General features: G+C 41.6%; 1 protein-coding gene across 1 annotated transcript; it reads left to right on the forward strand.

The window, feature by feature from the left end:
- Nucleotides 1-12,828: 12,828 nt before the first annotated feature.
- Nucleotides 12,829-13,305, forward strand: LOC128052491 (60S ribosomal protein L23a-like). The gene has a single exon (XM_052645065.1). The coding sequence runs from the start codon at nucleotides 12,829-12,831 to the stop codon at nucleotides 13,303-13,305; it is 477 nt and encodes a 158-aa protein (XP_052501025.1).
- Nucleotides 13,306-15,482: the final 2,177 nt, after the last annotated feature.

The following is a 15,482-nucleotide window of genomic DNA, read 5'->3' on the forward strand; positions in this document are numbered from 1 at the left end:
TAAAATGGTGTGGTATTGGCATACCCAAAGACATACAAACAAATGGAATGGAAAAGCGATCCCAGAAAAAAAAAAACCTTGCAAATGTGGTCAGTGGTTTTTGACAAGGGTGCCAAGGCTATTCAGTGGGAAAAAAAAATGATCTTTCTGTCAGTTAGTAGTGAGACAACTGTGTGCACATGCAAAAAAAAAAAAAAAATGGTGTTGGACTCTTACCTTCTGCCATATATGAAAATTAACTCAAAATAAAAAACCTGAGAGAAAACAAGATGGCAGAGTAGAAGGACATGGAGCTTACCTCTTCCCACAAATACATCAAAAATACATCTACATTTGGAGTAATTCTCACTGAATATCTACTGAATGCAGGCAGAAGATCTCATACAACCCCAACTGCAAGAAAGATCAACATATAGAATGAGAGAAAAAAATGGTAATTGAGATGAGACCTATGCCCCTTGGAGGGAACTATGAAAAAGGAATGGTTCCCTCACCCTGGGAACCTCCTTCATCATCTGAAAAGTCAGCTGGGACAGATAGGGAGCTTCAGAAGCTCAGAGGAGAGTGCACCAGCAGGCTTGTGTCAGACAGGGCAGAGAAAGACCAGCACAGATGGTCCTTGCCAACTTGCTACACTTCTGAGCCCAAATCATGCCCCTGCTGATGTGTGCAGTGGTGAGTGCTGCAACTTGAGCTTCAACAGACAGACCTAGGGACTGGACTTGGTTTGGCTATGTGGAGACAGCCTAAAAGACCTGAAGTATGATCTGGGGATGTGTGTTCAAGATGGAACCCAGGTCTGCCATAGGAGCACCATTGTCAATGAGCTTGTAAAGGGAGGGGCATGGCCCTCCAATAGTAGCTTTGGTCTCAGTGTGCTAACAGCAGGAGTGATTTTGCTGCTACAAGATTTAGGAGCATGCAGGTGCCAGCAGGTTGCCCACATGTGGAAGCGGCTGAAATCTGAGCCAGTTACCAGTACTCTCAAAGTGGATGCAAGGCATAGCTTTGGCGGGTTTTCAAGCCTGCAACTTTCTAGGGGCAATGACTGAGGGACATCCATGCTGACTACTGGCAGTCCTACTGCTGAGGTGAGTCAAATATGAGCAGCAGCAGAGTTCGTGGCTGCACACACATGGAAGTGGCACCAAAATGTGAGCCAATTACCAGCTTTCCCACCGTGGAAGTGGGGCCAAAGACAGTGCCTCCAATAGTGTACTTTGTGGGTGCACACCCTGGGTGGCAGTTTACATCACTGAGCACAGTGGACAAGTCTCCTGGAGAGGAATATGCAGCAGCTTCTTTCCCACAAGGAGTAGTCCAATCCCGACTACCTCACACTGCAGCCTAGAACTGGATCTGGAGGCTTCTGTTCCTACAACCGAGGAGCAAATCCTGCCCTCAACAGGGCTGTGACTATCAAAGAACAAGGAGAAGGCTCTACCCAACATTGACTGCAGGCTCTGGTCACCATTACACCAAACACACACACACACACACACACACACAGCAGGCTCTGGTCACCATAACACCAAACACACACACACACACACACACACACACACACACACACACACACACACACCCTCCTCTCCCAAGAGGATAATGGCCAGGACACCCTGAGGAAAGACATGGCAGGCATCCATACCAAATATAGCCCATGCGCCAAAATTACTGAACACATGCATGCTGAACACGAATACTCCCACATAAAAACAGATAAAGGCCCAATATCACTGATGAACATAGATGCAAAAATCCTCAACAAAATTCTAGCAAACAGAATCCAACAACATATTAAAAAGATCATACATCATGACAAAGTCGGCTTTATTCCAGGGATGCAAGGATTCAATATTTGCAAATTCGTCAGTGTGATACACCATTTAACAAATTGAAAGATAAAAACTAATGATTATTTCAATAGATGCAGAGAAAACCTTTGACAAAATTCAACACCCATTTATGATAAAAACTTCCCAGAAAGCAGGCATAGAAGGAACATGCCTCAACAGAATAAAAGCCGTAAATGACAAACCCTCAGCAAACATTATTCTCGATGGTGAAAAATTGAAAGAATTTTTTTCTAAAATCAGGAACAAGACAAGGGTGCTCACTCTCACCACTACAATTCAACATAGTTTTGGAAGTCCTAGCTACAGCAATTAGAGAAGAAAAAGAAATAAAAGGAATCCAGATTGGAAAAGAAGTAAAACTCTCACTGTTTGCAGATGACATGATCCTCTACTTAGAAAACCCTAAAGACACCACCAGAAAATTACTAGAGCTAATCAATGAATATAGTAAAGTTGCAGGATATAAAATTAATACACAGATCCATTGCATTCCTATACACTAAGAAAATAGAGAAATTTAAGGAAAATCCTATTCACCATTGCAACAAAAAGAATAAAATACTTAGGAATAAATTTACCTAAAGAAACAAAAGACCTATGTATAGAAAACTATAAAAGAAGTAAAAAAAATGATACAAATATATGGAGAAATATACCATGTATGTGGATTGGAAGAATCAATATAGTGAAAATGAGTATAGTACCCAAAGCCATCTATAGATTCAATGCAATCCCTATCAAGCTACCAACAGTATTTTTCACAAAATTAGAACAAATAATTTCACAATTTGTATGGAAACATAGAAAACCTTGAACAGCCAAAGCAATCTTGAGAAAGAAGAATAGAACTGGAGGAATCAACCTGCCTGACTTCAGACTATACTACAAAGCTACAGTCATCAAGACAGTATAGTACTGCCACAAAGACAGAAATATAGATCATTGGAACAAAATAGAAAGCCCAGAGATAAATCCATGCACTTATGGACATCTTAGGTGCTGAAGTGGCGAGCAGCAGCTGTGTGGCGCTGGAGTGGCGAGTGGCAGCTGCGCGGCACTGGAGCAGCTGAGAGGAGATACCCCACGTCCAAGATCAGAAGCAGCAGCTGTGAGGAGATACCCCACGTGCAACTCAGAGAAACCCCAGTAAGACAGTAGGCACTGGAGCAGCTGTGAGGAGATACCCTACGTCCAAGGGCAAAGGAGAGAAGCCCCAGCAAGATGGTAGAAGTGGCGAATTCATGTTTAGAATCAAACCGCATTCCCGCCAGAGATGCTAAGAGGGCTCAAACAAACCTTGTGTGCACCAGTACCCAGGGACCCCACAGAGACTGAGACAGAACTGTGTTTGAGCATCTCCTGTGGACGTAAGGGTCAGCAGTGGACTGCCACAGGGACAGGGACTCTGAGTGCAGCAGACTTGGGTATGGCATAAGCCCTCTTGGAAGAGGTCACCATTAACCCCACCATAGAGCTGCCAGAGCTTACACAGGATTGGGAAATAGGTACTTGGAGGGCACAAACAGAACATTTGTGCACCATGATCCAGGAGAAAGGAGCAGTGACCCCAGAAGAGTCTGACCCAGACTTGCCTGTGAGTTTCCAGGAGTCTCCAGTGGAGGTGTGTGTTGGTGGTGGCCTGCTGCAGGGTTGGGACATTCAGTACACGCATGGAATCTTTTGAAGGAAGTCACCATTATCTTCATTGCCTCCACCATAGTTTGGCCCCAGGTAAATAGCAAGAGAGTTCCAGAAAAACATCTATTTCTGCTTTATTAACTATGCCAAAGCCTTTGACTGTGTGGGTCACAATAAACTGTGGAAAATTCTGAAAGAGATGGGAATACCAGACCCCTTACCTGCCTCTTGAGAAACCTGGATGCAGGTTAGGAAGCAACAGTTAGAACTGGACATGGAACAACAGACTGGTTCCAAATGAGAAAAGGAGTACATCAAGGCTGTATATTGTCACCTGCTTATTTAACTTATATGCAGAGTACATCATGAGAAATGCTGGACTGGAAGAAGCACAAGCTGGAATCAAGATTCCTGTCAGAAATCTCAATAACCTCAGATATGCAGATGACACCACCCTTATGGCAGAAAGTAAAGAGGAGCTAAAAAGCCTCTTGATGAAAGTGAAAGAGGAGAGTGAAAAAGTTGGCTTAAAGCTCAACATTCAGAAAACGAAGATCATGGCATCTGGTCCCATCACTTGATGGGAAATAGATGGGGAAACAGTGGAAATAGTGTCAGACTTTATTTTTTTTGGCTCCAAAATCACTGCAGATGGTGACTGCAGCCATGAAATTAAAAGACTCTTCTGCTTGGAAGGAAAGTTATGACCAACCTAGATAGCATATTCAAAAGCAGAGACATTACTTTGCCAACAAAGGTCCATCTAGTCAAGGCTATGGTTTTTCTAGTGGTCATGTATGGATGTGAGAGTTGGACTATGAAGAAAGCTGAGTGCTGAAAACTTGATGCTTTTGAACTGTGGTGTTGGAGAAGACTCTTGAGAGTCCCTTGGACTGCAAGGAGGTCCAACCAGTCCATCTAAAGGAGACCAGTCCTAGGTGTTCATTGGGAAGACTGATGCTAAAGCTGAAACTCCAATACTTTGGCCGCCTCATGAGAAGAGTTGACTTACTGGAAAAGACCCTGATGCTGGGAGGAATTGGGGGCAGGAGGAGAAGGGGACAACAGAGGCTGAGATGGCTGGATGGCATCACTGACTCAATGGACATGGTTTGAGTGAACTCCAGGAGTTGGTGATGGACAGGGAGGCCTGGTGTGCTGCGATTCATGGTGTTGCAAAAAGTTGGACAGGACTGAGCAACTGAACTGAACTGAACTAAATACCCGGGAGGGAACACAGCTCCACCCATCAACAGAAAATTGGATTAAAGATTTACTGAGCACATTCCCGCCCATCAGGACAAGACCCAGTTTCCCCCTCAGTCAGTCTCTCCCATCTCTTCCATAAGCCTCTTATTCTTTTCCATCAGAGGACAGACAGACTGAAAACCATAATCCCAGAAAACTAACCAATCTAATCACATGAACCACAGCCTTATCTAACTCTATGACACTATGAGCCATGCCTTGTAAGGCCACCCAAAATGGATGGGTCATGGTGGAGAGTTCTGACAAAATGTGGTCCACTGGAGAAGAGAATGACAAACCACTTCAGTATTCTTGCCTTGAGAACCCAATGAACAGTATGAAAAGGCAAAAATATATGACACTGAAAGGTGAACTCTGCAGGTGGGTAGGTGCCCAATATCCTACTGGAGATTAGTGGAGAAATAACTCAGGAAAGAATGAAGTGAGAGAGCCAAAGAAAAAACAAAACTCAGTTGTGGGATGTGACTGGTGATGGAAGCAAGGTCCAGTGCTGTAAAGAGCAATATTGCATAGGAACCTGGAATATTAGATCCATGAATCAAGGCAAATTGACAGTGGTCAGACAGAAGATGGCAAGAGTGAACATCAACATTTTAGGAATCAGTGAACTAAAATGGACTGGCACAGGTGATTTAACTCAGATGACCATTATATCTACTCCTGTGGGCAAGAATCCCTTAGAAGAAATGGAGTAGCCACCATAGTCAACAAAAGATCTGATATGCAGTACTTGGATGCAATCTCAAAAATGATAGAATGATCTCTGTTCGTTTCTAAGGCAAACCATTCAATATCACGATAATCCAAGTCTATGCCCTGACCAGTAATGCTAAAGAAGCTGAAGTTGAATGGTTCTATGAAGACCTACAAGACATTTTAGAACTAACGCCCCAAAACGATGTCCTTTTCATTATAGGGGACTGGAATGCAAAAGTAGGAAGTCAAGAAACACTTGGAGTAACAGGCAAATTTGGCCTTGGTGTACAGAATGAAGCAGGGCAAAGGCTAATAGAGTTTTGCCAAGAGAACGCACTGGTCATAGCAAACACCCTCTTCCAACAACACAAGAGAAGACTCTACACATGGACATCACCAGATGTTCAACACTGAAATCAGATTGAAAATATTCTTTGCATTCAAAGATGGAGAAGCTCTATACAGTCAGCAAAAACAAGACTGGGAGCTGCCTGTGGCTCAGATCATGAACTCCTTATTACCAAATTCAGACTTCAATTGAAGAACATAGGAAAACCACTAGACTATTCAGGTATGACCTAAATCAAACCCCTTATGATTATACAGTGAAAGTGAGAAGTAGATTTAAGGGACTAGATCTGATAGAGTGCCTGATGAACTGTGGACAGAGGTTCATGACTTTGTACAGGAGAGAAGGATCAAGACCATCCCCAAGAAAAAGAAATGCAAAAAAGCAAAATGGCTGTCTGAGGAGGACTTCTAAATAGCTGTGAAAAGAAGAGAAGCACAGAGCAAAGGAGAAAAGGAAAGGTATACCCATTTGAATGCAGAGTTCCAAAGAATAGGAAGGAGAGATAAAAAAGCCTTCTTCACTGATCAGTGCAAAGAGAGGAAAACAGTAGAATGTGAAAGACTAGAGATCTCTTCAAGAAAATTAGAGATACCAAGGGAACATTTCATGCCAAGATGGGCTCAATAAAGGACAAAAATGGGATGGACCTAACAGAAGCAGAAGATATTAAGAGGTGGCAAGAATACACAGAAGAACTGTACAAAAAAGGTCATCATGACCCAGATAATCACAATGGTGTGATCACTCACCTAGAGCCAGACATCCTGAGCTATGAAGTCAAGTGGGCCTTAGGAAGCATCACTAGGAACAAAGCTAGTGGAAGTGATGGAATTCCAGTTGAGCTATTTCAAATCCTAAAAGGTGATGCTGTGAAAGTGCTGCACTCAATATGCCAGCAAATTTGGAAAACTCAGCAGTGGTCACAGGACTGGAAAAGGTCAGTTTTCATTCCAATCCCTAAGATGGACAATGCCAAAGAATGCTCAAACTACCACACAATTGCACTCATCTCACACACGAGTAAAGTAATGCTCAAAATTCTCCAAGCCAGGCTTCAACAATACGTGAACCGTGAACTTTCAGATGTTCAAGCTGGATTTAGAAAAGGCAGAGGAACCAGAGATCACATTGCCAACATCCGCTGGATCATCGAAAAAGCAAGAGAGTTCCAGAAGAACATCTATTTCTGCTTTATTGACTGTGCCAAAGCCTTTAACTGTGTGGATCACAACAAACTCTGGAAAATTCTCCTAGAGATGGGAATACCAGACCATCTGACCTGCCTCCTGAGAAATCTGTATGCAAGTCAGGAAGCAGCAGTTAGAACTGGACATGGAACAACAGACTGGTTCCAAATTGGGAAAAGAGTTTGTCAAGGCTGTATATTGTCACCCTGCTTGTTTAACTTATATGCACAGTACATCATGTGAAACGCTGGGCTGAATGAAGCACACACTGCAATCAAGATTACTGGGAGAAATATCAATAACCTCAGATATGCAGATGACACCACCCTTGTGACAGATAGTGGAGAAGAACTAAACACCCTCTTGAGGAGAGTGAAAAAGTTGGCTTAAAACTCAACATTCAGAAAACTAAGATCATGGCATCCAGTCCCATCACTTCATGGCAAATAGATAGGAAACAGTGGAAACAATGGCAGACTTTATTTTTTGAAGAGCTCCAAAATCACTGCAGATGGTGACTGCAGTCGTGAAATTAAAAGACACTTACTCCTTGGCAGGAAAGTAATGACCAACCTAGACAGCATATTCAAAAGCAGAGACGTTCCTTCGCCAACAAAGATCCGTCTAGTCAAGGCTATGGTTTTTCCAGTGGTCATGTATGGATGTGAGAGTTGGACTATAAAGAAAGCTGAGCGCCGAAGAATTTATGCTTTTGAGCTATGGTGTTGGAGAAGACTCTTGAGAGTCCCTTGGACTGCAAGGAGATCCAACCAGTCCATCCTAAAGGAGATCAGTCCTGAGTGTGAGTGTTCATTGGAAGGACTGATGCCAAAGCTGAAACTCCAGTACTTAGCCACCTCATGCAAAGAGTTGACTCATTGGAAAAGACCCTGATGCTGGGAAAGATTGAAGACAGAAGAAGAAAGGGACAACAGAGGATGAGGTGGTTGGATGGCATCATCAACTCAATGGACATGAGTTTGAGGAAACTCTGGGAGTTGATGATGGACAGGGAGGCCAAGAGTGCAGCAGTCCATGGGGTCCCAAACAGTCGGATATGACTGAGCAATTGAACAGAAATGATGGACACCTTATCTTTGACAAACGAGGAAAAAATATACAGTGGAGAAAAGACAATCTCTTTAACAAGTGCTGGCAAAAGTGGTCCGTCACCTGTAAAAGAATGAAGTTAGAACACTTTCTAACACCATTCCCAAAAATAAAATGGATTAAAGATCTACAAGTAAGACCAGAAGCTATAAACCACTTAGAGGAAAACATGCAGAACACTTTCTGGCATAAATCATAGCAAGATCCTCTATGACCCACCTCCTAGAGTAATAGAAACAAAAATAAACAGATGGGACCTAATTAAACTTAAAAGCTTTTGCACAAGGAAGGAAACTATATGCAAGGTGAAAAGGCAGCCTTCAGAATGGGAGAAAAAGTAGCAAATGAAACAGCTGACAAAGAATTAATATCCAAAGTATATAAGCAGCTCGTGCAGCTCAATGCAACCCAATCAAAAAATCGGCCACAGAACTAAACAGACATTTCTCTAAAGAAGACATACAAATGGCTAACAAACACATCACTCACTATCAGAGAAATGCAAATCAACACCACGATGAGGTACCATATCACGCTGGACAGAATGGCAGCCATCAAAAAGTCTACAAAAGTGCTGGATAGGGTGTGGAGAAAAGGGAACCCTCTTATACTGTTGGTGAGAATGCAAACTAGTACGGCCACCATGGAGAACAGTGTTGAGATTCCTTAAAAATCTAGAAATAGAACTGCCGTGTGACCCAGCAATCCCACTGCTGAGCATACACACCAAGGAAACAAGAATTGAAAGAGACACGTGTACCTCAGTGTTCATTGCAGCACTGTTTACAATAGCTGGGACACGGAAGCAACCTAGCTGTACATCAGCAGATGAATGGATAAGGATGTGTGGTACATATACACAATGAAATATTATTTAACTATAAAAAAGAACGCATTTGAGTCAGTTCTAATGAGGTGGATGAAACTGGAGCCTATTATAGAAAGTGGAATAAGAAGGAGAAACAGAAAGAGAAACACCAACACAGTATATTAATGCATAAATATGGAATTTATAAAGACAGTAATGACGACTCTATATGGAAGACAGCAAAAGAGACAGATGTAAGGAACAGACTTTTGGACATGTGGGAGAAGGCAAGGGTGAGACAATTTGATGTATATTGAAACATGTATATTACCATATGTAAAACAGGTGACCAGTGCAAGTTCAATGCATGAAGCAGGGCACTCAAAGCTGGTGTTTGGGACAACCCAGAGGGATGGGGTGGGGAGGGAAGTGGGTAGGGGGTTCAGGATGGGAAGACACATGTACACCTGTGGCTGATTCATGTTGATATATGGCAAAACCCACCACAATATTGTAAAGTAATTAGCCTCCAATGAAAATAAATAAAATTTTTTTAAAACAGCAAATTAATTCTGAAGAATGAATTAGGGAGCTGGAAGATAGAATAATGGAAATCACCCAATCACAGTTAGCAGACAAAAGGACAAATGAAAAGAAAAAATGAAACCAACATATTTAACCTATGGGATGCCAATTTATGCATAATAGAGATTCCTGAGGGAGAAGAAAGACATAAGGGGATTGAAAATTCATTTGAAAAAATTATTGCTGAAAACTTGCTAAATGAAAGGGGGAAAATATCTAGGTACAGGAAGTAAGTTCAGTTCTGTCTCTCAGTCATGTCCGACCTTTGTGACCCTATGAATTGCAGCACGCCGGGCCTCCCTGTCCATCACCATCTCCCGGAGTTCACTCAAACTCACGTCCATCGAGTTGGTGATTCCATCCAGCCATTTCATCCTCTGTCGTCCCCTTCTCCTCCTGCCCCCAATTCCTCCGAGCATCAGTCTTTTCCAATGAGTCAACTCTTCGCATGAGGTGGCCAAAGTACTGGAGTTTCAGCTTCAGCATCATTCCTTCCAAAGAACACCCAGGACTGATCTCCTTTAGAATGGACTGGTTGGATCTCCTTGCAGTCCAAGGGACTCTCAAGAGTCTTCTCCAACACCACAGTTCAAAAGCATCAATTCTTCAGTGCTCAGCTTACTTTACAGTCCAACTCTCACATCCATACATGACTACTGGAAAATCCATAGCCTTGACTAGACGGACCTTTGTTGGCAAAATAATGTCTCTGCTTTTGAATATGCTATCTAGGTTGGTCATAACTTTTCTTCCAAGGAGTAAGTGTCTTTTAATTTCATGGCTGCAATCACCATGATTTTGGAGCCCCCCAAAATGAAGTCTGACACTGTTTCCACTGTTTCCCCATCTATTTGCCATGAAGTGATGGGACCAGATGCCATGATCTTAGTTTTCTGAATGTTGAGCTTTAAGCCAACTTTTTCACTCTCCTCTTTCAGTTTCATCAAGAGGCTTTTTAGAATTGCTTAATTCTTCTAGTTTTTTGCTTATCTGAGAAATTTTTTATCTCTCTTTCTAAATGATAATCTTGCTGGGTTGAGTATCCTAGGTTGCAGGCTTTTTACTTTCAGGACTGAATGTATTGTGGTTCTTCCTTCTGACGTACAAAGTTTCTGTAGAGAAATCAGCTAATAGCCTTACTGGGAATCCCTTATAACTGACTGTTTTTCTCTTGCTGTCTTTAGAATCCTCTCTTTAACTTTTGTCATTTTAATCATGATGTGTCTTGATATAGGTCTATTTGGGTTCATCTTGTTTGGGACCGTCTTTACTTCCTGTGTTGGCTTAAAGCTCAACATTCAGAAAACTAAGATCATGGCATCTGGTCCCATCACTTCGTGGCAAATAGATGGGGAAACAGTGGCTGACTTTATTTTGGGGGGCTCCAAAATCACTGCAGATGGTGACTGCAGCCATGAAATTAAAAGATGCTTACTCCTTGGAAGGAAAGTTATGACCAACCTAGATAGCATATTCAAAAGCAGAGACATTACTTTGCCAACAAAGGTCCATCTAGTCAAGGCTGTGGTTTTTCCAGTAGTCATGTATGGATGTGAGAGTTGGACTGTGAAGAAAGCTGAGTGTCGAAGAATTGATGCTTTTGAACTGTGGTGTTGGAGAAGACTCTTGAGAGTCCCTTGGACTGCAAGGAGATCCAACCAGTCCATTCTGAAGATCAGCCCTGGGTGTTCTTTAAAAGGAATGATGCTAAAGCTGAAACTCCAATACTTTGGCCACCTCATGCGAAGAGTTGACTCATTGGAAAAGACTCTGATGCTGGGAGGGATTGGGGGCAGGAGGAGAAGGGGACGACAGAGGATGAGATGGCTGGATGGCATCACCGACTCGATGGACGTGAGTTTGAGTGAACTCCGGGAGTTGGTGATGGACAGGGAGGCCTGGCGTGCTGCAGTTCATGGGGTCGCAAAGAGTCTGACACAACTGAGCAACTGAACTGAATGGAAATATGTTCTAAAGGAAATACTGGATGGTCTTCTCTGAATAGAAAAAAGCAAGTGTCTATAGAGAAGGAAAAAAATCACAATAGGAAAGGCAAATATATAAAAGGATTGAAGATCACTTAAGCTAGTACATATGTTTTGAAAAGCAATAAAATTTTTTGTGAAAATGATTATAATAAACAGCAAAAGGATAAACAAAGTATAAAAATAGGATATAAAAATTATAAAATGGAGAGGAGTAAGAAAATGTAGATCTTTTAGAATGTGTTTGAGCCAATATGACTACCAGTGTAAAACGAATAGATATAGTAATGAGTTAACATATTTGAAATCTAGGGTAACCACAAGTCAAAAGCATAGATTCACAAAAACCAAAAAGAAAACTCAACCCTAATACAGTAGGGAAACACAGAAGAAAAAACAAGGAATTCCCTGGCATTCCAGTGGTTAGGACTCTGTTCTTTCACTGCCAGGGCTTGAGTTCATTCCTTGGTCAGGGAATTAAGATCCCACATGCCATGCAGTATGGCCCCCCCCCCCAAAAAATTGCTTTCATTGTTAGTGGACTAAATGCTTCAATCAAATGACACAGAGTGGCAGACTAGATAATAAAAGAAGATGCTGCCAACAGGAGACCCACCTTAGGGTGAAGGACACACATAGATTGAAAGTGAGGGAATGGAAAAAGGTATTTCCTGCAAATAGAAATGACAAGAAAGCAGGGGTGGCAATACTTATATCAAGCAAAATAGACTTTAAAACAAAAACCATAGAGAAAGATAAAGAAGGACACTGTATATTGATAAAAGGGTCAATATAAGAAGATACTACGCTCACTAACATATATGCACCCAATATAGGAATACCTAAAACAAATGCTAGCAAGAAAAAAGAAAAATTGTTAGGAATATATTAATATTAAGAGACTTTAAAATCCCACTGACACCAATGGACAGATCTTCCAGACAGAAAAATCAGTAAGGTAACAGAGACCCTAAATGACACAATACAACAGTTATACTTAACTGATGTACTCAGGACATTACATTCCACTCCCCCACCTCCAAAAAAAAAAAAAGGAAAATAAATTCTTTTCAAGAGCACATGGAATATTCTCTAGGATAGACTACATATTAGGACACAAAACAAGCCCTAACAAATTTTAAAGAGCATAAATAATTTCAAGCATCTTTTCTGACCACAGGAGCATGAAACTAGAAATTAACCACAGAAAGAGAAGTGAAAACAAGGTTACATGGAAACTAAACAACATGCTACTAAAAAACCAGTGGGTCCATGATGAAATGGAGAGATTTTTTTTTAATTACCTCAAAATAAATGACAATGAAAACACAAATAGCTTTTCATGAAGATGGCGCCGAAGGTGAAGAAGGAAGCCCCTGCCTCTCCTAAAGCTGAAGCCAAAGCAAAGGCTTTGAAGGCCAAGGAAGCAGTGTTGAAAGGTGTCCACAGCCACAAGAAAAAGAAGATCCAGACATCACCCACCTTCTGGTGGCCCAAAACACTGCAGCTCAGGAGGCAGCCCAAATATCCTCAGAAGAGCGCCCCTAGGAGAAACAAACTTGACCACTATGCCATCATCAGTTTCCTCCTCACCACCGAGTCAGCCATGAAGAAAATAGAAGACAACAACACACTGGTATCCATTGTGGATGTCAAGGCCAACAAGCACCAAATTAAACAGGCTGTGAAGAAGCTCTATCCCATTGACATGGCTAAGGTCAATACCCTGATCAGGCCTGATGGAGAGGAGAAGGCATATGTTCGACTGGCTCCTGACTATGATGTTTTGGATGTTGCCAACAAAATTGGGGTCATCTAAACTGAGTCCGGCTGGCTAATTCCACATATAAAAGTTTTCACTATGAAGAAAAAACACACACACAACTAGACAAAAAGAAGAGGTGGTACATGTGTACAATGAATATTACTTGGCTATAAAAAAGAATGAAATAATGCCATCTACAGCAACATGGAGGGACTTAGAGATTGCCATACTGAATGAAATAAGTCAGATAAAGAAAGACAGGTGTTATATGAAGTCAGATAGAAAAAGACAGGTATCATTGCTTATATGTGGAATCTTTAAAAATGGTACAAATGAACTTATTTACAGAACAGGGGATCTTCCTGGCTCAGAGATCGAACCTGCATCTCTTACATCTCCCACATTGGCAGGCAGATTCTTTACCACTAGCACCACCTGGGAAGCCCCTGTGTATTTATGGAAGGAGGGCTGTTAGGAGGAGCCCTGTGTTGTTGGATTAGAATTGCTAACATCTGCATGAACTCTCAGTTTTCAACATAAATGCATGCATATATAAATATGGATGTAAATGTGTGGTGTATGTGTGTGTATACGTGTATATATTGTACGCATTCTTTAGTTCTATCCACTGAGAATGCCTGCAGGCAACAACTCTTTAACTGTAGTGACCACACCTAGCATCTGGACTTGGTTTCTAAATATCATTTTTTACCATAAACACCAGAACTTATTAGATCTAATTATGAGGAAGCAGACACACCCAAATTGAGGGAATGTTCTACAAAATAACTGGTCTGTACTCTTCAAAAGCCAAAGGCATTGATATCAAGGAAGGACTGAGGAACTTGTTCTAAAGTGAAATAAATGAGAAGACAACTAAAAGTGTGTGATTCTAAACGTTGTGTAGTATGATTTTACTATAAGGAACATTGAGATAAATCAGTGGAACTTGTGTGAGGTCTGAGGAATAGTGGGCAACTAATAATATATCAATTATAATTTTCTGATTTGGGGGAATTTTGGAGAATTTTTTGTGGGAAGTATACACTAACTTATTTAGAGTAATGGAGCAGCATATCTGCAGCTTATTCTCAAATGATTCAAGAAAAAAAATTCTTTGTATTATACTTAAAACTTTTCTATAAGTTTGAGATTGCATCAAAAAGTAAAATCCTTTCCAAATATTTTTAAAATTAAAACTAAATTGTTCAACTCTGTTGAATGTGTGCTAAGCAGTAAAAATAAGACAACTATAAAAAGGACCATCAGAGACCTTCAGTTCAGTTCAGTTCAGTTCATTCGCTCAGTCGTGTCCAACTCTTTGCGACCCCATGAATCGCAGCACGCCAGGCCTCCCTGTCCATCACCATCTCCCGGAGTTCACTCAGCCTCAAGTCCATCGAGTCCGTGATGCCATCCAGCCATCTCATCCTCTGTCGTCCCCTTCTCCTCCTGCCCCCAATCCCTCCCAGCATCAGAGTCTTTTCCAATGAGTCAACTCTTCGCATGAGGTGGCCAAAGTACTGGAGCTTCAGCTTTAGCATCATTCCTTCCAAAGAAAGCCCAGGGTTGATCTCCTTCAGAATGGACTGGTTGGATCTCCTTGCAGTCCAAGGGACTCTCAAGAGTCTTCTCCAACACCACAGCTCAAAAGCATCAATTCTTCAGCACTCAGCTTTCTTCACAGTCCAACTCTCACATCCATACATGACCACAGGAAAAACCATAGCCTTGACTAGATGGACCTTAGTCGGCAAAGTAATGTCTCTGCTTTTGAATATACTATCTAGGTTGGTCATAACTTTTCTTCCAAGGAGTAAGCGTCTTTTAATTTCATGGCTGCAGTCACCATCTGCAGTGATTTTGGAGCCAAAAAAAATAAAGTCTGACACTATTTCCACTGTTTCCCCATCTATTTCCCATCAAGTGATGGGACCAGATGCCATGATCTTCGTTTTCTGAATGTTGAGCTTTAAGCCAACTTTTTCACTCTCCTCTTTCGCTTTCATCAAGAGGCTTTTTAGTTCCTCTTTACTTTCTGCCATAAGGGTGGTGTCATCTGCGTATCTGAGGTTATTGATATTTCTTCCGGCAATCTTGATTCCAGCTTGTGTTTCTTCCAGCCCAGCGTTTTTCATGATGTACTCTGCATATAAGTTAAATAAACAGGGTGACAATATACGACCTTGACGTACTCCTTTTCCTATTTGGAAGCAATCTGTTGTTCCATG

The sequence above is a fragment of the Budorcas taxicolor genome, chromosome 8 (genome assembly GCF_023091745.1).
Source record: "Budorcas taxicolor isolate Tak-1 chromosome 8, Takin1.1, whole genome shotgun sequence".
In the NCBI taxonomy this organism is placed as follows: domain Eukaryota; kingdom Metazoa; phylum Chordata; class Mammalia; order Artiodactyla; family Bovidae; genus Budorcas; species Budorcas taxicolor.

What these genes read in the sequence shown, in the direction of transcription:
- LOC128052491 (XM_052645065.1), top strand. Translation starts at nt 12,829, where the DNA reads ATGAAGATGGCGCCGAAGGTGAAGAAGGAAGCCCCTGCCTCTCCTAAA.